This window comes from Marmota flaviventris, chromosome 4 (assembly GCF_047511675.1).
Source record: "Marmota flaviventris isolate mMarFla1 chromosome 4, mMarFla1.hap1, whole genome shotgun sequence".
NCBI classification, from domain to species: Eukaryota; Metazoa; Chordata; class Mammalia; order Rodentia; family Sciuridae; genus Marmota; species Marmota flaviventris.
In genome coordinates this window covers 87,074,952-87,097,025 of record NC_092501.1, presented here as the reverse complement: position 1 = coordinate 87,097,025, position 22,074 = coordinate 87,074,952, and the positions used below count along the sequence as shown (strand labels likewise).

The 22,074-nt window shown below is 35.0% G+C and overlaps 1 protein-coding gene across 3 annotated transcripts in view; it reads right to left on the bottom strand.

Annotated features, from left to right (window-relative positions):
* Window positions 1–10,972: 10,972 nt before the first annotated feature.
* Window positions 10,973–22,074, bottom strand: part of Micu2 (mitochondrial calcium uptake 2) — a 111,702-nt gene continuing 100,600 nt past the window's right edge. For all 3 annotated transcript variants that reach the window (XM_027941592.2, XM_027941593.2, XM_071611333.1), the window contains 5 exons: window positions 20,184–20,281; window positions 16,775–16,946; window positions 13,270–13,378; window positions 12,528–12,685; window positions 10,973–11,638 (listed from right to left, as the gene is read on the bottom strand). In XM_027941592.2, the coding sequence (XP_027797393.1) occupies window positions 11,534–11,638; window positions 12,528–12,685; window positions 13,270–13,378; window positions 16,775–16,946; window positions 20,184–20,281 (642 nt within the window). In that variant the 3' untranslated portion in view covers window positions 10,973–11,533. The remainder of the gene's footprint in view (window positions 11,639–12,527; window positions 12,686–13,269; window positions 13,379–16,774; window positions 16,947–20,183; window positions 20,282–22,074) is intronic.

Below are 22,074 nucleotides of genomic sequence, written 5' to 3'. Positions count from 1 at the left end.
ACAGGGTGGCAGGGAGGAAACATAATGAAGCTGGTTCTGGCAGTGCCAAAAAAAAAAAAAAAAAAAAAAAGCCAGAGACTGGTACCAAGGGTTGCAGAGATGAAAGCTGGGAATAAACACAAATCACAGTGACAGTACACAGCAAGAGTGAGCCTGTTTCCGTTCTCTAGGCTTATAACTTCCCTACTGCCCTCTGTGATCAGAGCCTAGCATGCTGCCAGGAGGCAAGGAGAACAGAGTATTGCAGGGTCCTTGTCCCTGCATCACAAAACCCGCTGTGTATGGAGGGGAAGGGTTGGAGCAGAAAGACAATAGCTTAGTGACCAGCAATATTATGTAACTTATTCATTCACCATTTAAACAGCTGCCTAGATAATTATACAATAGTACAATTTTAGCACAATTTATCCATTGTCATGGTGCCAGACATTCATATTGTTTCCAGATTTTATTATTTGAAATTATGCTGCAATGAATATTCTTTTAATTCTCTTTGGTTGGTTCATCAGAATTTGTAGCTGGGGAGAGCTCATACAACATTTTTCAAAACATAAAGAAATTAACATACTTTTAGGAGATAATATTAATAGTCTTTATTTTCTGGGAGTTACTTTTAGGGGTTACAATATTTTTTCTCCCAGTACTGACTATTTTTCGTAAATATTATGTAAATTCAGATGTTATAAACAGAATACTTGCTCTCATTTCATTCTCTTGGAAAAAGAGCTCTCCTGGAATGAATACTAGCACCTAGCAGAGTTCATCAGACCAAGCAGGTTTCAGTAAAAAGTTGCTACTGACAATGCTAAAGACATAGCCTCACCAATAACAAGGTGTTATCTAGAGATTCCAAAGGTTAAATTCCTTCCTTACCAAATACAACCAAACAGCACTTGCTAATGATAAATGTGGTAAAGCTTTGTGCTTATTTTTCTAACTGGTAAGTATTGAACTAAGGTATTTCAGTTCAAAGTCTTTCACATATTTCCTTTTGTGTTATCTTTGAAACATTCTGTAATTTTCTGTATATCTTTCTTATCCTGTGCTTGGGTTTTCTGTTAAACATTCTCAGGGTCCAAGCAAGATAAAAAGGTTTTGGAAATGCAAGAGTGCCATCTTGTGGACATTTTGTATTTAATGATTTTATTTTAAGTCAACTGTAACATGGCTCCAAGTGATTTGCAAGACCCTTTTGTGGTTTTTCCTTGCATTTCAGCCTTTTGTCTCATCAATTCTAAGACACCCCAGTGGTGTCATTGTCAATTTGTACCCCAGATTTTGAGGATATGCAATTTCTATTAAATAAAACTTATTACCTCACCTGTATTATGCTGCTTTTTTTTTTTTTTTTATAGATCTGAGTGCTTATTTGCATAAAATTGACTTTGTAGTGTGCCTTGAACTTCCCCAGGGGAATATCAGGAAAACGTATTCACAAATCCACTTAACTGTTAGAATTTAGAATTAAATATTCTCTGCTTAAGAGGCAGAGAATGGGAAAATGTGGGATTAAATAAATCACAGGTGATGCCAGTTCTTCAGGGGTCAAGAAGCCTCCTTTTGAGCAAGGAAACTTCTCACCTTAACTGGCTGGAATCCAACCCAGCTGCTCAACACGTGCATTTGTTGATGGTGGATCTTTATTTCTTTGGCATGAAATGCTCAAGGCAATACCCCTGCAGGGCGCTACTTTTCCTCTCCTCTTATCTTTCTGCTTATCCATTACATCAGCAAGAATGTGGGGCACTCTGCCGGCTCAGAAAAGGAAAACCAGATTCAAAGGGCTGGCAGCTGAGGGTCTTGCTGGCCCCTCTCTGCTCATCTAAATCCTATTCTCATTGCTTAGACATAATGTCTAACATTGAGCTTATTAGTGGTCAGAGAAGTGTGAATTAAAACAAGATACCAGTTCATGCTTATCAGATTGGCAACAAAACAAAACAACCCAGGAATACCAAATATTAGTGTAGACTTGGAGAAAGAGTATCTCTGCGTACTGCTGGTTAGAAAATAATTTGACAATCGTTAATGAAATTAAGTGTGTATTCACCCTGTGATTCGCAAGTCTCACTCTTGGACAGATGCATAACTGTCTAAATGCATGATATCATGTCTGCATAATAAAGGTTTAAAACGTGCTCTAGGAGGAGGAAAAAAACTCAAAATATGCAAATTGAATTAAAATATTTTGCATAGCTTTCAAGTGTACTGATAAAGGAAGGGTTAAGTATATAGTTTTTGGAGCAACTTGTGGTGTCCTTTTTTGTGACCAGGCAGCCAATTATATTTGCTGTAAATTTTGCTTCACATGTTTTAAACTTACTATTATATTTTGAATATCTATTCATGTTGCTCCAATTCAATTTTTTCTCTATCCATTTGTGTGTGTGTGTGTGTGTGTGTGTGTGTGTGTGTGTGTATGGTGCTGGGAGAGAACTCAGGGCCTCTCACATGCTCAGCACATATTCTATCACTAAGCTACATCCCTAGCTCTAAGGCAGCTACCTTCTTGAAAGTTTTCCTGAAAATTATTTGTGACTTTCACCCTGAGCCTCTACTGATGAATGTAACTTTATCTCCTTGTCTCTAGAGACTGCAAACTAGTTTTAACCTATAGCGTTTGTTTCACGTTGGAGAGTAAGAACCTAGTGTGTCTGCTTAGCACCTTTGCCTTCTTCAAGGAGTAGTCACCACTTCTGTTGGAAAGTGCTCCTCCCCTGCCAGACTCCTACCAAGTGGGGTCAGGAAGCTGTCTTGTTCTTATAACCCCCAGTCCAGATGGTCTAGCCATTGGCGAATTAAAAAAAAAAAATCCTGCTCTCATGAGACTTATAAACCAATTATCGACAAATTAAAAAGTAAAAATATAAACTGATAGGTGATGATAAAGTTCTATGAAGAAGACCAAAATAGGGCAAGAGGATGGAGAGTAACAGAATTGATTGGTGTGTGATGTTCCCTTTGATAAGGATAACTTTGAGCACAGACCTGAATGATATTGAAGATAAGTCCTACCAAAGATTCAGAGTCAGAACATAGGCCAAGTGAATAGCAAGGGCAAAGGCAGGAGAGAGACTGAGGGTTCCAGGAAAACTAAGATGGCCATGGTGGCCACACACGTCCATATAGTTGGCTCCCTACACCCATGGCTTCCACATTCATGGATTTACCCAACTATGGATCAAAACTTCCTCTGCTTTGAGCATGTACAGACTTTCTCTCTTGTCATCATTTCCTAAACAATACAGTGTAACAACTATCTACATAGCACTTATACTGTATTAGATATTATGCATCATCTAGATATGATTTCAGGTATACAGGAGCATAAGTATAGGTTCTATGCAAATAATATGCCAATTTATAGAAGGAATTTAAGCATCTGCAAGTTTTGGTATTCATGGGAGTCCTGGAATAAATCATCTGTGTATACCAAGAAATGGATCTCTCTCTCTCTCTCTCTCTCTCTCTCTCTCTCTCTATATATATATATATATATATATATATATATATATATATAATATATATAAATTTTTAGTTGTTGATGGATCTTTATTTTATTCATTTATTTATATGTGGTGCTTAGGATTGAACCCAGTGCCTCATATATGCTAGGCAAGCCCTCTACCACTGAATCACAACCCCAGCCCCAAGAAATTGCTATATATATATATTTTTAAATTTTAATTAGTTATACATGACAGTAGAATGCATTTATATACTTTGATATATCATACATAGGTGGGATAAAATTTCTCATTTTTATGAGTGTACATGTTACAGAATCATATTGGTCATGTAGTCACATGTATACATACATATTGCAATAATGTCTGTTTCATTCTACTGTCTTTCCTATCCCCATATCCCCTCCTCTCTCCTCCCATCACTTCCCTCTACCTAATCTAATAAGGTAATGCTGTTCTTTCCTAGTGCCCCGCCCCCACACCATATTGTGTATTAGCATCCACATATTAGAGAAAACATTTGGCTTTTGGTTTTGTGGAACTGGCTTATTTCGCTTAGCATGATATTCTCCAACTCCAACCATTTACTGGCAGATGCCATGATTTTACTCTTCTTTAAAGCTGAGTAATAGTTCGTTGAGTATATATATGACATTTTCTTTATCCATTAATCTATTGAGGGACACCTAGGTTGGTTCCATGGTCTAGCTATTGTGAATTGAGCTGCTATAATCGTTGATGTGGCTGTGTCACTATAATATGCTGATTTTAAGTCCTTTGGGTATAAACCAAGGAGTGGAATAGCTGGGGAAAATGGTGGTTCCATTCCCAGTTTTCTGAGGAATCTCCATACTGTTTTCCATAATTTGCAGTCCCACCACCAATGTATGAGTGTACCTTTTCACCACATCCTTGTCAGCATTTATTGTTGCCTGTATTCTTGATGATTGCCTTCTGAAAAGAGTGAAATGAAATCTTTGTGTAGTTTTGATTGGCATTTCTCTAATTGCTAGAGATGTTGAACACTTTCTCATATATTTGTTGATCAAATGTTTTTTCTTCTTCTGTGAAGTGTCTGTTCAGTTCCTTAGCCCATTTATTGATTGGGTTATTTATTTGTTAAGTTTTTTGAGTTCTTTATATATCATACAGATTAATGCTTTATCGAAGGGGCATGTGGTAAAGACTTCTTTGAATCTGTAGGCTATCTCCTCACTTCATTGTTTCCTTTGCTGAGAAAAAGCTTTTTAATTTTAATCCATCTTATTTATTGATTCTTGATTTTATTTCTTGCATTTTAGGAGTCTTGTTAAGGAAGTCAGATTCTAGGCTGACGTGGTGAAAATTTGGGCCTATTTTTTCTTCTATTAGGTGTAGGGTCTCTGTTCTAGTGCCTAAGTCTTTGATCCACTTTGAGTTGATTTTTGTGCAGGGTGAGAGATAGAGGTATAAGTTCATTTTGCTACATATGGATTTCCAGTTTCGCCAACACCATTTGTTGTATAGGCTATCTTTTCTCCAGTGAATGTTTTTGGTACCCTTGTCTAGTATGAGATAACTGTATTTATGTGGGTTTGTCTGTGTTTTCTATTCTGTACTATTGGTCCTCCAATCTATTTTGGCACCAATACCATGCTGTTTTTGTTACTGTAGCTCTGTAGTATAGTTAAGATCTGGTATTGTGATGCCTCCTGCTTCACTTTTCTTGCTAAGAATTGCTTTAGCTATTATTCATGATTGCTTTTTCTATTTCTATAAAGAATGTCATTGGGATTTTAATAGGAATTGCATTAAATCTGTATAACGCTTTTGGTAGTATGGTCATTTTGACAATATTAATTCTGCCATCATTCAGGAGCATGGGAAATCTTTCCGTCTTCTGAGGTTTTTTTCAATTTCTTTCTTTAGTGTTCTGAGTTTTCATTGTAGAGGTCTTTCACCTCTTTTTTTTTTTTTTTTTAGATTGATTTCCAGGCATTTTATTTATTTATTTATTTTTTGAGGCTATTGTGAGTAGTTTTCCTAATTTCTCTTTCAGTGGATTCATCACTGATGTATAGGAGTGTGTTTGATTTTTGGGTGTTGATTTTATATCCTGTTACTTTGCTGAATTCATTTATTAGTTCTAGAAGTTTTCTGGTGGAAATTTTTGGATCTTCTAGATATAGAGTCATGTTATCAGCAAGTAGTGATAGTTTGAGTTCTTCTTTACCTATTTGTATCCCTTTAATTTCTTTCTTTTGTCTAAGTGCTCTGGCTAGAGTTTCAAGGATGACGTTGAATAGAAGTAATGAAAGAGGACATCCTTGACTTGTTCCAGTTTTTTAATGGGAATGCTTTAAAATTTTCTCCATTTAGAATGATGCTGGCCCTGGGTTTAGCAAGTATAGCATTTACATTGTTTAGGTATGTTCCTACTATCCCTAGTTTTTCTAGTGTTTTGAACATCAAAATGTGCTATATTTTGTTAAATGCTTTTTCTTCATCTATTGAGATGATCATATGATTCTTGTTTTTAAGTCTATTAATAATGATGAATTACTTTTATTGATTTCCATATGTTGAACTAACCCTGCATCCCTGGTCCTACTTGATCATGGTACACTATCTTTTTAATATGTTTATCTATGTGACTTGCCAGAATTTTATTGAGAATTCTTGCATCTATGTTCATCAGGGATATTGGTCTGAAGTTTTCATTCCTTGATGTGTCTTTGTCTAGTTTTGGTATCAGGGTGATATTAGCCTCATAGAATGAGTTTGAAAGTGTTCCCTCCTTTTCTATTTCATGGAATACTTTGTTCTTCTTTGAAGGTCTTGTAGAACTTGGCCGAGAATCCATCTGGTCCTTGGCTTTTCTTGGTTGGTAGGCTTTTGATGGTGTTTTCTATTTCATTACTTGAAATTGATCTGTTTAAAGCATGTATGACCGCCTCATTCAGTTTGGGTAGGTCATATGTCTCTAGAAGTCTGTGGATGTCTTTGATATTTTCTATTTTAGTATACATTTTCAAAATGTTTTCTAATTATCAAGAATGGCTATATTTGTGACATAAATTTTATTTGATATAAATCTTGCTTTACATGTTTTAAACTTATTATATTTTGAATATTTACCCATGCTTCTAAAGTTCAATACCTAGTATTTCATAGCATGCACTCATCACATTTTCTGTTTCCTTAGTGAGGAACATTTGAGTTACTCAAATTCCCTCTACTGCAATCAATACTGAGATGAACTTCTTTGAACCTCATGGGATTTGAACTTATTTTTCTGGGGGCATCTGTCCAAGAGTGAGACTTCTGAATCACAGGGTGAATACATACTTAATTTCATTAAAGATTATCAGATTGTTTTCTAACCAGAAGTACACAAGGGGTACTCTTTCTCCAAGTCTACACTAATATTTGATATTACCTGAATTTTATTTTTTGCCAATCTGATAAGCATGAACTGGTATCTTGTTTTAATTCACACTTCTCTGATTACTAATAAGCTCAACTATTTTTATTAGTCACTCAGATTGATCTCCTGTCTACTATCTCACCTCTCCATGGTGAATGATCCAAATTCATAGTATTACCTGGTTCTTTTTCTCTTTTCCTTTTATCTCCTCTCCTTTCCTTTCTTCCTCTCCCCTGCCCTTTGCTCCCCTCCTGTGTCCTTCTCCTCCCTCCCTTCTTTTTTTGAGATGGGGGTGAAGGGTGTCTCATAGTGTTGCCCAGGTTGGCCTCAAACCCCTGGGACCAAGTGATCCTCTTACCTCAGCCTCCCAAAGAAGCTGGGATTATAGGCATGAGCCACTGTGCCTGACCTATTATTTTTCTATAGAGGTCCTTATTTATTATTATAGATTTTAGATGGCACTGACCCTAGAGTTTTGGAAATGTATAGGGATTTATTTTGGGGGTTCTTCTAGAATAGAAGCAATAGAACATATTGATTGCCAGTTATTTCAATACAAATTCCTTTAAAAATTATATGTTCATGTTTTATCTTAAAAAAATAAATGCAGAGGAAGTTTATTTTACCTATGGAGTCAGAATAGTAAAAAGGACTTCTGTAATTTGGATCTTAAGTGTCCCCTAATGATCCATGTGTTATAAAGGGCTAGTCCTCACCTTGGTGTTACTAGGTGGTGGTGAAACCTTTAAGAGGTGGTGCTTAGTGGGAGGCCTTTTAGGTCATTGGGGTGTGCCTTCAGAGGGCATTGTGGTACCACCATTTTGGTAAATTAAGACCAAAATAAGTATCCAAAAATAAATGTATTGTCAATGAAGTGTTTTAAGATTAAAAAAAAAAAGGGCATTGTGGGACCCTGGTCTTTTCCTTTTCCTCCCTTTCTCTTTCTGGTGAAGAGGTGAGCAGTTTTTCTCCCTGATGCCCTCCCCATCATTACCATCCCCCAAAGGCCTAAAAACAATGAGTCTGCCTGATCTTAGACTGGAACCTGAAAACTGTGAGCCAAAATAACCATTTTCTTTTTATGAACTAATTATCTCAGTTATTTGTTATAGTAACAGAAAGTTGACTAATACAAGAATACAAAGCTTTTGTTAAAAATAGTTGTGGGGAAGATATTGGGTGTCATTAGGCTGAGAAATGTTAATTCAGATATTAACCTTTTGTTGGCTTTTGATGTTTCTAAAAACTTTGTATTTTAATCATCTACTGGTTAATTTTTATCTATGTTGAGATGTATTTCATATACAGTATAGTTCACTCATTTCAAGTGTATAATTGAGTGGGTTTGGTTTACAACATTGTTAATTTTTAAAAATTGTAGTATAATTGACATAATATTTGCCATTTTCACATTTTTAAATGCATCACACAGTGAAATTGTATTCATCATGTTGGGCATCTATCACCAACTCCTGTTTCTGAATATTTCCATCAATCCAAACCAAAATTATTTAACCATTAAGCAATAATTCTCCACCCTGCCAACTTGGCAGAATCTATTGTCTCAGGAATTTATGTATCCTAGGTACCTACATAAGTGGAATCATACATTATTAGTCCTTTTGTGTCTGACTTATTTCACTTCTCAAGGTTCATCTAATAATGTGTAACAGAACCTCATTCATTTTTATGGACTATCAATATACCATTGTATGTGTATAGCACATTTTGTTTTTCCACTTTTTTAATGCATGATACAATGAACACTGGCATCAAGTACTTGAGTCCCTAGGAGTGGAATTGTTGGGTCATAAGAATATGAGCTTACAGTGAAAATCAGTCAATCAATTAATGGGGCAAGAGAAACATCCCTTATAGATGTTAAAGGCTAAGCCCTTGAAATATGTTAATCTGCATAACTGGGAAAACTCTTCCTTTACAGCATAATGTTTTAGGCTGACAAATGGCCAAGAGCTTTTATCCTATTATTACCAAAAACTTTTGCAGATTAAGAAACATCAAGGGGCTGGGGTTGTGGCTCAGAGGTAGAGCACTCACCTAACATGCGTGAGGCCCCGGGTTCAATCCTCAACACCACATAAAAAATAAAATATAGGGACTGGGACGGTGGCTCAGTGATAGAGTGCTCGCCTAGCATGCATGAGGCACTGGGTTCGATCCTCGGCACCACATTAAAAACAACAACAACAACAACAAACTAATGTATTCACCTAAAACTAAAGATACATAAATAAATAAATATTAAAAAAATAATATATATTGGGTCCACCTATAACCAAAAAAAAAAAAAGAAACATCAAGCTGAGCGTTATGGTGCATGCCTGTAATCCCAGCCAATTGGGAGGCTGAGACAGGAGGATCTCGAGTTCAAAGCCAGCCTCAGCAAGGGCAAGGCCCTAAGCAACTCAGTGAGACCTGTCTCTTAATACAAAATTGAGCTGGGGATGTGGCTCAGTGGTTGAATGCCCCTGAGTTCAATCTCTGGTACCCCCAACCCCCCTAAAAAGAGAAACATCAATTTGTGGCTCAGTGATAGAGCTCTTGCCTAATTTATGTGAGGCACTGTGTTCAATCCTCAGCACCACATAAATAAAGGTATTGTGTCCACCTACAACTAAAATTTAAAATATATATATATATATATATATATATATATATATATATATATATGAATGAAACATTGGGCTGGGGTTGTGGCTCAGTGGTAGAGCACTTGCCTAGCACGTGTGAGGCACTGAGTTTGATGCTTAGTACTGCATATAAAATAAAAGGTCCATAAACAACTAAAAAAAATTAAAAAAAGAAACATCAATTTGCTCTAATTGCAAATTGATGGAGGACTAATTGTAAAGTTGGAGACTTATACTTTCTGATATCACTACTTCCCTGAAAACTGCAATAATCAAAACCGTGTGATAGTGTCATACAGATATTCTTATAATCTATTACTGGCATTAATTTTTATTTTTGGTACAGGGATTCAACTCAGGGGCAATCGACCACTGAGCCACATCCTCAGTCCCTTTTTGTATTTCATTTAGAGACAGGGTCTCACTGAATATCCTTAGTGTCTTGCCTTTGCTGAGGCTGGCTTTGAACTTGTGATCCTCCTGTCTTGGCCTTCCAAGCTGCTGGGATTATAGGTATGCTCCACTGAGCCTGGCTGACGTTAAATTATTTTGATGCTCAAACAGTACCAGATTTGGCTGGGAAGGTCCTTCAAGTTGGCTTTGTTCATTTGACTCCCTGTTTTTTCATGAGCCCTCCTTTTTTTTTTTTTTTTTTTTGGTATTGGGGATTTAACCCAGGGGTGCCTTAACCACTGAGCCACATCTCAGCCTTTATTTTTTAAAATATTTTTAGTTGAAGATGGGACACAATATCTTTATTTTATTTATTTTACTGTGGTGCTGAGGATCAAATCCAGTGCCTCACACATGCTAGGCAAGTGCTCTACCATTGAGCCCCAACCCCAAACCTTTATTTTTTATTGAGACATGTGCTAAGTTGCTTAGTTGTTTAATTCACAAAAGACATTACAGACCCGGCCATGGCCCTGGAATGAGCAGTTCTCTAGAGGTAAAACTGGTTTTAAATACATTTATTTTATTTACTTATTTTTATGTGGTGTTGAGGATCAAATCCAGCACCTCGCTAGGTAAGTGCTCTACTGCTGAGCCACAACCCTAGCCACAAGAAGCATATTTTTTTTTTAGTAAATTTTATTGATCATTTATTTTAAAAAGAAGTAACCATTTTACACAATTTTATATTTGCTTTAATGCCTGTTAATTTCTAGTATCACTTTAAACATTTCCCACAACCCAGTATATTTCATGATATCCTGATCTTGTGATCAAAATTCTCCCCAACCACACTTTTTAATTTTTTCCTCCCAGTGCTAGAGATCAAACTCAGGGCCTCCAGCATGCCAGGAAAGTGCTCTACTGCTGAGCTACACCCCCAACCCTACACTAGTTTTTAAGAACATAAACTAGCGAAAGTGGCAAGGAATTAAAGTATTTACATTTTTAAAATGTGGTACTAAAATATATGTAAAATAAGAAGCATCTGCATATTTTGTATGTGTGAATATTTTATTCTGCTTCCAGATATAAGATACAAACATTTTTTACATGTTATTTTAAAGACACCAAATGTACAGCTAACTGAAATAAAACAGACATGAGATACGATGCAAATGAGAAAAGTCTCAAGTTTTAACTTCATTTACCCTATTAGGAACATCACAACTTCTGAAATCAACACTGGCCTTGTGAATCAAGTACTTTTTTCCCATAAGCACTTATCCACTCTTCCAGAAAGCGTATCATGCTTTTGTGTCTAAAGAATCAGTGAAGAAGTAAGCTTTTCCATCTTCCCAAAGCACTAAATGTTACTTGGAATTAGGTCTTTGGACAGAATCCAATATCTGATTTTATAAAACAATATTTTCCTTCCTAAAAAGTTCTTTTCTGAAAACATATCAAGAAATTATTGAATTAGAGAGCAAATATATGGCATCTCTATATTACAAAGGAAATCAGTGAAGACTTAAAAGGAAGAGCAGCAAGTATTTTTTAAAAAATATCAAATTTTGACATTTGGAGCAATATAATTGCCTTATTATTATTTTAATTTAAAAAAGGCCTTTTCCAGCTTGTTTCCAGGCTTCTTTTACTCCTTTAATGCTTTCTTTTTTCACACATTTCCAGTATTCTTGTATACTCTGTTGTTGTGGCACCTGTTGACCAACAGTAAAATATACAGTCATTTTCTTCAAGGATAAACATTATTTCATGTGAGCTTTATGGTTTTGCTTATTTCCTTCCCACACTCCTCCCTAGAAAAACTGAAGGTGAATTATATTGTAAAACTTACTAATGAAAATCAAATTTACTAATTTTCTACAAACTATGTTTGTTGCAGAAAACTGAGCTTACTTTTCTAAGTTGTAAATGAATAGCCTTATCTGCAAGAACTTGGACACTGTATATTCTATTATCCTCTTTCTTCCAGCCTAACTACCTCCCTATGTACCATGTAGATTCTCTTTGGAACCTAGTTTTGGAAACCTTTGCAGATATCTCTCATGAGTGCTTCCAGCAGATACTAATCTAAATAAATTCCAAGTTTATTTTATAGACCAATAGGTGAAGATGAGTGAATAATTATAATAGCTAATATTTACTTCATGTGTCTCAGTTGCGGTGCTAAGTATTTTACACTCAATTCTAATAATTCTTTCTGGTAGATTTTATCAGTATTCTCATTAGACAGATGAGAAATATGACTGGAGGCTCAGAAAATTAAGTTATGCAAAATTCAGCAGTTAATAAACGATAAAGCCAGATTTGAATCTAAAGAGGTTGTATGACTATAGAGCCCAAAGTCAAATCCTAGGCTGATTTCTGAATAGTGGTATCTATTAGGTTCAAATTTTTTTAAAAGCAAAGAAAAATGCTGAAATTCATTTTATGAAAAAGATATTTCAATGTTTCAACTATAGCTTATAATTGCTTTATAAATGGTTAAAATTCCATTTAAGACTCTGTAATTTGCCCATTGATAATAACATTATCAATATTAGTAACATATAATAAGTAGTTTTTTAAAAACTCAAAATATGTTACCCATAAACCTCGATGCATCCTGTTTTTTAACACCCCAAGAAACTCTTCATGGCTAAGGCATTCATCATCATCCAAATCAAAGATCTTGAAGACCGTGTCCAAAATATTGTTTGAGAGCTCTTGTCCTGTTGCTACTTTTACAGCTCTCTTAAACTCCGCTTTAAACAAACAAACAAAAAACAACCCATCAAATAGGTGAAACAGTGTAAGTGGAATTATCTAAATTTTCATTATATGAGAAGTAAAAAGAAATCTAAGGTTTTATTATTTGGGAACTAAAATACAAAAATACTCATAATGAATTTATTCAAATAATAAATTTGGTTTAGAAATGACATAAGAGTAACTATAAGTCTAAGTAAGATATTTTAATTGAATTGAAATGTTAGCCACATATTTAAATATTTCCTTTCCTTTTTAGGAGAATGAGAAACAAAAGCAAAACAGTAACTGTTGAATAAATCTTTTGATATTGTAAATCTAGAATAACTATATAGAAATAAAAGGAAAATTATTTTGCTGAAAACTGGTTCCTTGGTTGGTATCATCTAGTTGAAAAACAGAAATAGCTTATGGATGATAAAAATTAAATGATTTAGGGGCTGGGGATGTGGCTCAAGTGGTAGCGCGCTCGCCTGGCATGCGTGCGCCCCGGGTTCGATCCTCAGCACCACATACAAACAAAGATGTTCTGTCCACCTAAAAAATAAATATTAAAAAAAAAATGATTCATATATCTTACCTAGTCTGACAGGTCGATTAGCTAAGCTAAACATTTGCATGGCAATAGCAAAGTCTTCCAAGTGGGTTGTAAAATGGCAAAATGACTTGAACTCATCCAAACTAATGCTCTAATAAAAATAAAGAGGTTTTATTACAATTTTATAAAAACATTAAGCAATCTTATGAATATAATTGTGAGTCGTCTTTTCTATCATAAAGCTTATAAAGTTAGATCTAAGCAAGCCTATTAAAAAGTTCAAGACGCAGAATAATACTAGAATTAAAGGTTTTAGAATTTAAGAACAGTGTGAGAATAACTAGTAGGGCCACAGACTCTGTGACTGTATAGACTGGAGACTGTGTGAATGGGGTCTCCTCGAGTTGTACATTGTAAACCTTGGGGCGGCCCTGAGTTATGGACTGAATTCATATTTTGAAGCCTTAATCCCCAATGTAACTTTATTTTGGCGACAGGGCCTGTAAGGAGATGAATATATAATAGGAATTGAGCCCTAATTCAATAAGACTGGTGTCCAATAAGAAGAAGAGATATCAGAACTCATTCACTCTTGTGAATACTAGGTCTCCTTATGTGTGCACAAAGAAATGGTCGCATGAGGACAAAAAGAGATGGCGCTGTGAGCAAGCTGAGAAGGAAGACCTTACCAGATAATAGCCCTGCTGGAATTTTGACTTCCTCCTGAATAGTGAGGAAATACATTTGTATTGTTTAAGCTGCTCAGTTGGTGTATTTTCTTATGGTAGCTCAAGGAAACTAACACAGTCTGTTAAGTGGCCACTTCTGCTTAGTTTTACTAGTGAACATAGTACTGAATAAGAGAATTTAGGTTTGGAGATGGACTTAACGTTGAAATTCCAGTTCTGCCACTTACTCTGGTGATCTTAGCGAAAGTTTTAGGTAAGTAATCCTTTAGGAGTTAAGTAATTTGACCAGGTCTATTAAGTGGAACAATTAGATGTGGAACTCTGTCCATCTGACTTCAAAATCTATGTATTTCAAATAAAAACAAAGGTCTGGGGATATGGCTCAGTGGTAGAATGCTTGCCCAACACATGTATAGCCCTGGATTCCATCTCCAACCCTATGAAACAGACAAATAAAAACCCCAAAGAAATCCCTCAAAACAAAACAAAAAAAATATTAAAAGATAATTTTTCTATTAAAAGTAAAAAGTATAGGGCTCAGGCTGTAGCTCATCAGCAGAGCAGTTGCTTTGCATGTGTGAGGCATTAAGTTTGATCCTCAGCCCACATAAAAATAAACAAAGACATTCTGTCCATCTACAACTATAAAAAAATTAAAGTAAAAAGTATAAAAATTCATAACTTAAAAGAAACATTTTCACTATTTTTAGAAAAGTGAAGGGAACTTGTAGGGAACTTCAGGATGATGTTCTTTGCATATGTGTGGTCTTACTCAAGTTTCTAAAGAAGTAATATGAACATGTAGCATCCTTTAAGAAAAGGGGGATGGTAAAACACTATGTCCCTTAATGTCCAAATACATAGTATCTTGAAGGACACTGGCTTTTTCTTATGCATACTGAGAACTGGGGCAAGTTAGTGTTATCTGTAGAAAGCTACTTGCCTGCATGTACATCAGGGTAGTTACTCCTTGGGATACTGGTCATAGAAGCAAACTAAGCAAGCTAATGCTGATTATGTCACTGCTTCTATACCCTAATATATAAACTCCCTGAGTGAGAACTAGTGTAGAACTGAGGGCATTGTGGAAAGGATATGTATTATTCATCCAGCTGGCTGCCACTGGACAAAAAAAGATAAGGGAGAGGAGAAACTATTTGGCAAAACAATGAGGGACAGAGGTGCTATGTGTTCAGTCAATTGCTACTGAACTCTTCTTGAAGCAGTCACTAAACTCTCTTAAGCTTTTCCCAGTAAAACATATGTCTTGCTGCGCTCTGGGCACTTTTTTTGGCCTTTCTGCAATCTACCCTAATGTTCTGGCTCAATTTGGCTGTGAACATCATAAAAATTCAAGCAGTACAAAGTATAAATAATGAAAAAAATTTTGTTACTCTTCTAATCTTCAATTCCTTTCCCCAGAGATAAAGCACTGACACCTGTTCATCCTACCAGAAATATTCTACTTGTATACTATTTCACGTGTACATACACATACACAAAATCTTGTTTTACGGTGGGAACATCCTCTTCACACATTTCTAGACTTTGCTTTATTTTATTAACAGTCTATTAATCAGGGGCTAGGGTTGTGGCTCAGCGGTAGAGCCCTTGCCTAGCACATGTGGGATGCTGGTTTCGATCCTCAGCACCACATAAAAATAAAATAAAGGTATTGTGTCCAACTACAACTAAAACAAAATATCTTTTTTTAAATAACCAGTTAATTTGTAACTGCAGTAAATCTAGGATGTTCTAAGTAATAAAATCATTATATTTATAGACCTATTAAAGGAAGAGTGGCCGTTATTATATATATATATATCCCATATATAATGTAGATAAGTTTTCTTTGATAGCCATCAACATTAGAAAGCTTTCTTCATTTTTTTTCTTTTTTTTTTAGTTGCAGATGAACACAATACCTTTATTTTTATTTTATTTTATTTTATTTTTGTGGTGCTGGAGATTGAACTCAGGGCCTTGTGCCTGCAAGGCAATCACTTACTAAGCTATGTCCCCAGCCCTTTATTTTTTTAATGTGGTGCTGATGATTGAACCCAGTGCACAGTGCCTCATGTGTGCGAGACAAGCACTCTACCACTGAACTATAACCCCAGCCACTGTTAGATGTATTTCTAATTGTTATATATTTATATTTCAGTTATAATGGGATCTTTATGTTTAATATTTTCTTTCACATTAGAAATAGTGTTTTTAAAAAAGTTATATAAAATTATATGTCTGCCGCAAAATGGTTTTTGGAACAATACATAAAAGTATTAAGAGAGAAAGTAAAAATCACTTGGAATCTCACTACTGTACAGTAATCATTACTAATAGTTTGGTGGTCATCATTCTATACTTCACACACACATACACACACCCCATTACATTTTCTAACTTGAAATTTGTATCTAGGACAGGTACTTCTAATATATTAGCACTGCAATAGGCATTTACTTGAATTATTGTTTCTAATGATTTTTTTGACTGGATTCTCTGGGCACAAAATCATATCAAGTGGAAAGACAATTGTTACCTTCCAATTTTTATACTCTTTAAAAAAATAATCTTACTTACTTGCAATGGCTAAGGTCCTCCAACATATATTTAATAACAGTGGTAAGAGGAGATTCTTGTTCCTAACTTTAGTGGTAATGTAAACTCATGATTACTATACTAATTCTGTCTTAGTAGTTCATTCATAGGAAAACAGTATGTGGAAAATATTCTTCAACTTGATTTTATAGTTCCATAAAAGAACAATCTTGGTTAACTTAGAAGTTACTTTAATAAAAAAGAAAATGCTAACTTATTTCATCTTTATCACATGCAAATGAAAAGGGCATACGAACCTCTCCTGCTGACAACCTCTCTCTAACGTTTTTCCAATAAACGTCTTTATTTTCAGTGTTAGTGAAAAAAAGTAGCCACTCTGCAAAGTCTTCTTTTCTCATGAAACTCAAACCTTTAGAAAACTGAAGGAATTCCATTTCTTGAATCTCTGTTTGTAAATTTTCTGTAAATCTAAATATTAAAATACAAAAAAATTGATAAAAGCAATTAATAGCATTCGACCATAATATTGTAAATAGGACTTCAAAGTGCCTTCATTATTCCCTCCTGATTGACAGGTGTCTTGATATAGTGAGCAATTATAGTGTTATTGCTATAAAAAGGCTTGTGGGGAAGAAGATGCAGAGAAGTTGGTAAGGTTCAATGCCTGCTTCATTTAATCTCTGACTTCCCATACTCAATTTATTTGTGTAAATTATATCTGGCAATATACATTTGTGTGTGTGTGTGTGTGTGTGTGTGTGTGTTTTAATTAGATGTTGATGGATGTATTCATTCATTCATTTATTTATATGTGGTGCTGAGAATCAACCCAGTGCCTAGCACATGCTAGGGAAGTGCTCTACCACTTGAGCCACAACCCCAGCCCTGGCAATCTACATTTTGATAAATATTTTAAAATTATGTAAATTGTTTTGATATATCCAAAGAAAATAAAATTCCATGGAAAACAATTTTTCCAATATAGAAACATTATCAATGATCAGACAAGTTTAAGGGGCACTGCTTTTAGAATGTTAATCATAATTAATAGTTTCCAAAATTTTTCAGATATCAAAATTTATACGTAACCAATGGCTTTGAATTGAAAGATCTTCCTAAAGATATCGATAATCTTTTGGACAATAACATATGTCTATATGATCAACATTCCTTTCTCATAAAAACAACATGGCACATTGATGAAACTTTCATCAATAGCTCCTGGGAAAGGTACAAGTTGAAAGGATATCTGAATAGGACCCAGAAATGCTGCACTTGTTTTATTACTAAATCATGTGAAAAGTATTATTATTTCCATGAGTTTTAATACGTTACAGATCTCTTTACTCACTTTTCTACATGTTAAAATTTCTTTACTGTCATGTCACAATTTAAATAAAAATAAATGGGGTGAAAAAAGAGGTACATTCTAATGCAGTGGGAGAAAATTTGTCACTGTAAACAATTATTTGCTTTAAAATTCCCTCCAAACCTTAAAAACTTGTTTTATCTTGGGCTTCTTCCTATGTGGTAGGCAAAAGTCTGTTATCTACATTTTCTGGATGTAGTGGATATACAAATTTTTAAATGCCATGTTTATTTGTCAAAGCAGAATATTATCTAAAACTGGAAGCATTTCAAGTCTGCACTGATAGATCTGACATGAAGCAAAGAGACCTGTCAGAGGCAAGAAGAATCCAAGAGATTATTGATGAGAAAAGAATTAACAGTATTTGGTGACTGGATAGAGAGAGAGAAAGTGCAAGTGAGAGTGATAGAGACACACAGATCAAAGACAACATCTTATTTCTAAATGGAGCTGATGAATGGTGTGATACATATTCACTGGTTCCAGTAATAAAAGGGAAGAATACCTATCTCACCTTACAAGGACAGGCAAGATAATATATATAAAACGCTTAGAAAAATGCCACACATGTCATAAGTATTCAACAGTAGCCGCTAACAGTGCTGAGGTTGTTATGTAATCATCTTTTCATTTTCCTCATTAATTAAGCCCAGGCAGACTTCACTTTTTGCTAGTTTGAGCCACTTTCTTGCTCATATTCTCAGTATGAGCTTTCTTGCTTATGTTCCCTTGGGATGCTAATAGGCTTCTTCAACTGACTTGAAGAACATCATACAATAGCTGCACATATTAGTATCTGTTTAAATTCACGGTCTTCCTCTTTAATGGGGTCCTTCCCTGCTCATTTGCTCCCAAACTTCAACACAGGGAGCACTAAATGATTTTCTGCATTACCAAAATACCTCTTAATCTATGAAAGCATTGATTACAATGCATTTAAATGTTTCTGTATGTCCCTATAAGGGACTGTTCCCAATGTCTGAAACATGGCCTGACAAATAGTACATAGTATGCACTCAATAAGTCTTTATTAAACTCCACTGAGTTGAACAAGATGCAAGGCTTGTGTTTCCCAAATCAGTGTTTTCCCTACTATACTGTACTGCTTTCTGATATCTGTTTTAGGACTTTGGTTAATGGAGTGGCACAAGGAGGCACGTATCTTGTTTTGTATGTAGTTACTCTCATTGGGAAGAAGTTAAGCAGGATCCTATATTTAAACATTCATGTGTGTGTATATGTATATACATCTATATATACATATATATGCATATATGTATGTATATATATGAATATATATATATATATAAAATTATTCTCATTCTACAGATAATGAGAAGTTAAATAAGTTGTTTAAGAATAAGGTTCATGTAAAGTTTTACTGAAATTTGGACATGTCTGTTAATGTATTATTTTTGGCTGCTTTCAAACTACAAGAGTAGAGTTGTGCAATTGTGACAGAGGCCATATTTACCATTTGGCCCTTTGCAGAAAAAGCTGGCCAGCCCTTGTGCTAGAGAATCAGAGACCATGTGGAGCACAGCTAAGTTGTTTCAGCAGAGGTAACCTATCAGCAGACTGCAAATGAGTAAGTCCAGTCAAGACCAACCTAACCTGGCCCCCACTGTAATTACATCCAACTGACCTGAGGACTCATGGGCATAATAAATGGTCTGTGTTTTAAGATGGGTTGCTTTGTTTTGCATTAAGAATAAACTGACACCAAGGGCATGTCTCTTAGTTGCAAACACAAAATTACTAAAAAGAATTATTATATTCCATAAAACAGATTACTTTTTATAATAGATTAGAATATTTTCAGCATAAGTAACTTTATGCTTCATAGGTTCATTTCTCAGAGACAAAATGCCATATAGACCCATGTATAGTAGTTTTTGGTCTGCAGTGTTGAGAAATGAATATATTCAGTTTCTTCATTTCTTTTTTTTTAATATTTATTTTTTAGTTTTAGATGAACACAATATCTTTATTTTACATTTATGAGGTACTGAGGATCGAACCCCTGCATGCTAGGCGAGCACTCTATCACTAAGCCACAACCCCAGCCCCAGTTTCTTCATTTCTTATGCTTAACATTTTTTTCCCCCTAGTACTGGGGATTGAATTCAGGGGGACTTGACCACTGAGCCACATCCCCAGCCCTGTTTTGTATTTTATTTAGAGACAGAGTCTCACTGAGTTGCTTAGTGTCTTGCTTTTGCTGAGGCTGGCTTTGAACTCATGGTGGTCCTGCCTCAGCCTCCCAAGCTCCTGGGATTATAGGCATGTGCCACAGCACTTCATAACATTCTCCTAAATAAATACATTTATATTACCTTCGAAATTCTTTATAGTGAAGTTTTCTTTCTCCTCTTTTTCCAAAGAAGTACATCTGAAGGGTTGTGTTAATTTCAGGTTCTTTCATTACTTGTTCCTATAAAAAATTAAATAATTTCAAATAAATACTCACAAGAACAAAAAATGAAACATGTAGACTAGAACTCTTGGTATAATGTCCAGAAATGATTCTTGCAGGAAAAAATAAAAGGTGAAAAAGAGCGATGTAGTCATTCCTTCTGTATGTTACTTTGCCTGACATTATTACATTATCATCTTTGTTCAAGCAGGAGAAAAATAGTAAAGACTTGAAATACAAGATGGACTTCATCAGGAAGCAAAATCTTAGATCAGGCCAAAATGGGGGCTTAGAACAGAAAAGTAAATATCATTTCAAAATGTGATCTCTAGATATTTTCTAATATCACTGAAAATTAAAGCAGGAGTCTTTGAGCTTTAGCTGAACCTTAGAAATACTTGCAAACACTTGTTTTTCCTAATTACCAAATCAATAGGTGAAAATTTGAGCTGGGATTGTGACTCAGAGGAAGACCACTTGCCCAGCATGCATGAAGCACTGGGTTCGATCCTTAGCACCACATAAAAATAAAATAAAGATATTGTGTCCACCTATAACTAAAAAATAAATATTAAAAAAAGGTGAAAATTCCATTAAAGGTAATAAATGAAGTAGATTGTGTTATTTATTAAGAAACTGAAGAAGAAAGAAACAAAGGAAAATAAAACCACTAATAAATTTATCAGCAGCAAACAAACACCAAAAGGGGGTACAATTTTAAGTGTTCTTTGGAAAAAAGAGCAGTCAGAGAAAGAAACACTAATTTCAGGTATAGAATCTCCATCATGTCTCCTAATTCTACCTCTATAACCTACTTCTCAGTAATAGAAGAGAACATGAGATTATTGCATTAAAACCTTCAATTCAGCGAAAAGTAGGTTAATGGGGTGAGAAGACAGTCCTAAGACAAGTTAGGGAAAACCTCCAGTAGACGCTCCTACCCAGCTGGGAGTGACTTGAGCAGCATTAGGAAGGGCTTCAAGGGCTTACAAGCTCCTAAATCACTGTTTAACTAAGGGAATAAAGTCCTCAGGGCGGAATATGCCTTGGAGGGGTAGAGCAGGTGTTGGATATTTAATGGGATCAGAGAGAACAGAATCTACCCTTTTTTTAAAATGCCATTATACATGTACTCTTTTTTTTTTTTGCATTACAATTCTTAATACACATATATACCAAAATTTTAATCTCTCTGTTTGTATATAAGGTATGTTGACACCAACTTCAAATCTTCTTACATATATTTTGTATAATGATGAATCTACCCTTTCATTCAAACTCTGCATTTGGCTGAGGAAACTCCTCTATCCCTACAGTCTACACACAACAGCGGATCAAAATGCAGTACCTGCAGGCTGGGGGAAAAAGATAAATTAGTTCCAGGTAATATGGGCAATGTATGAAAGAGAATCTCATCCATGTTCTACCAGAGTATAAGCCTAAGGAAAAAAATATGGCATGGAAACTTAGCAAAGGCACTAGAGCAGGAAACAGAAAAAAAACAAATTAGGCAAAAGGTGCAAAAAACTCGCTGTAGATAAGAACACAACCCAAGGAATAAATACATATTTCCCATGCATTTGTTCTCATACTTTTATTAAAAAATCTTAGCTCTTTATTGAAATTCTAAGTAATGATACACAAAGATCCCTGGTATCATTTATTCAGTTTCTTCTAAGGGTGACATCTTATTATTATTACTTTTTTTTTTAGAGAGAGAGAGAGAGAGAGAGAGAGAGAGAGAGAGAGAGAGAGAGAGAGAGAGAATATTTTAATATTTATTTTTTAGTTTTTCTCGGCAGACACAACAT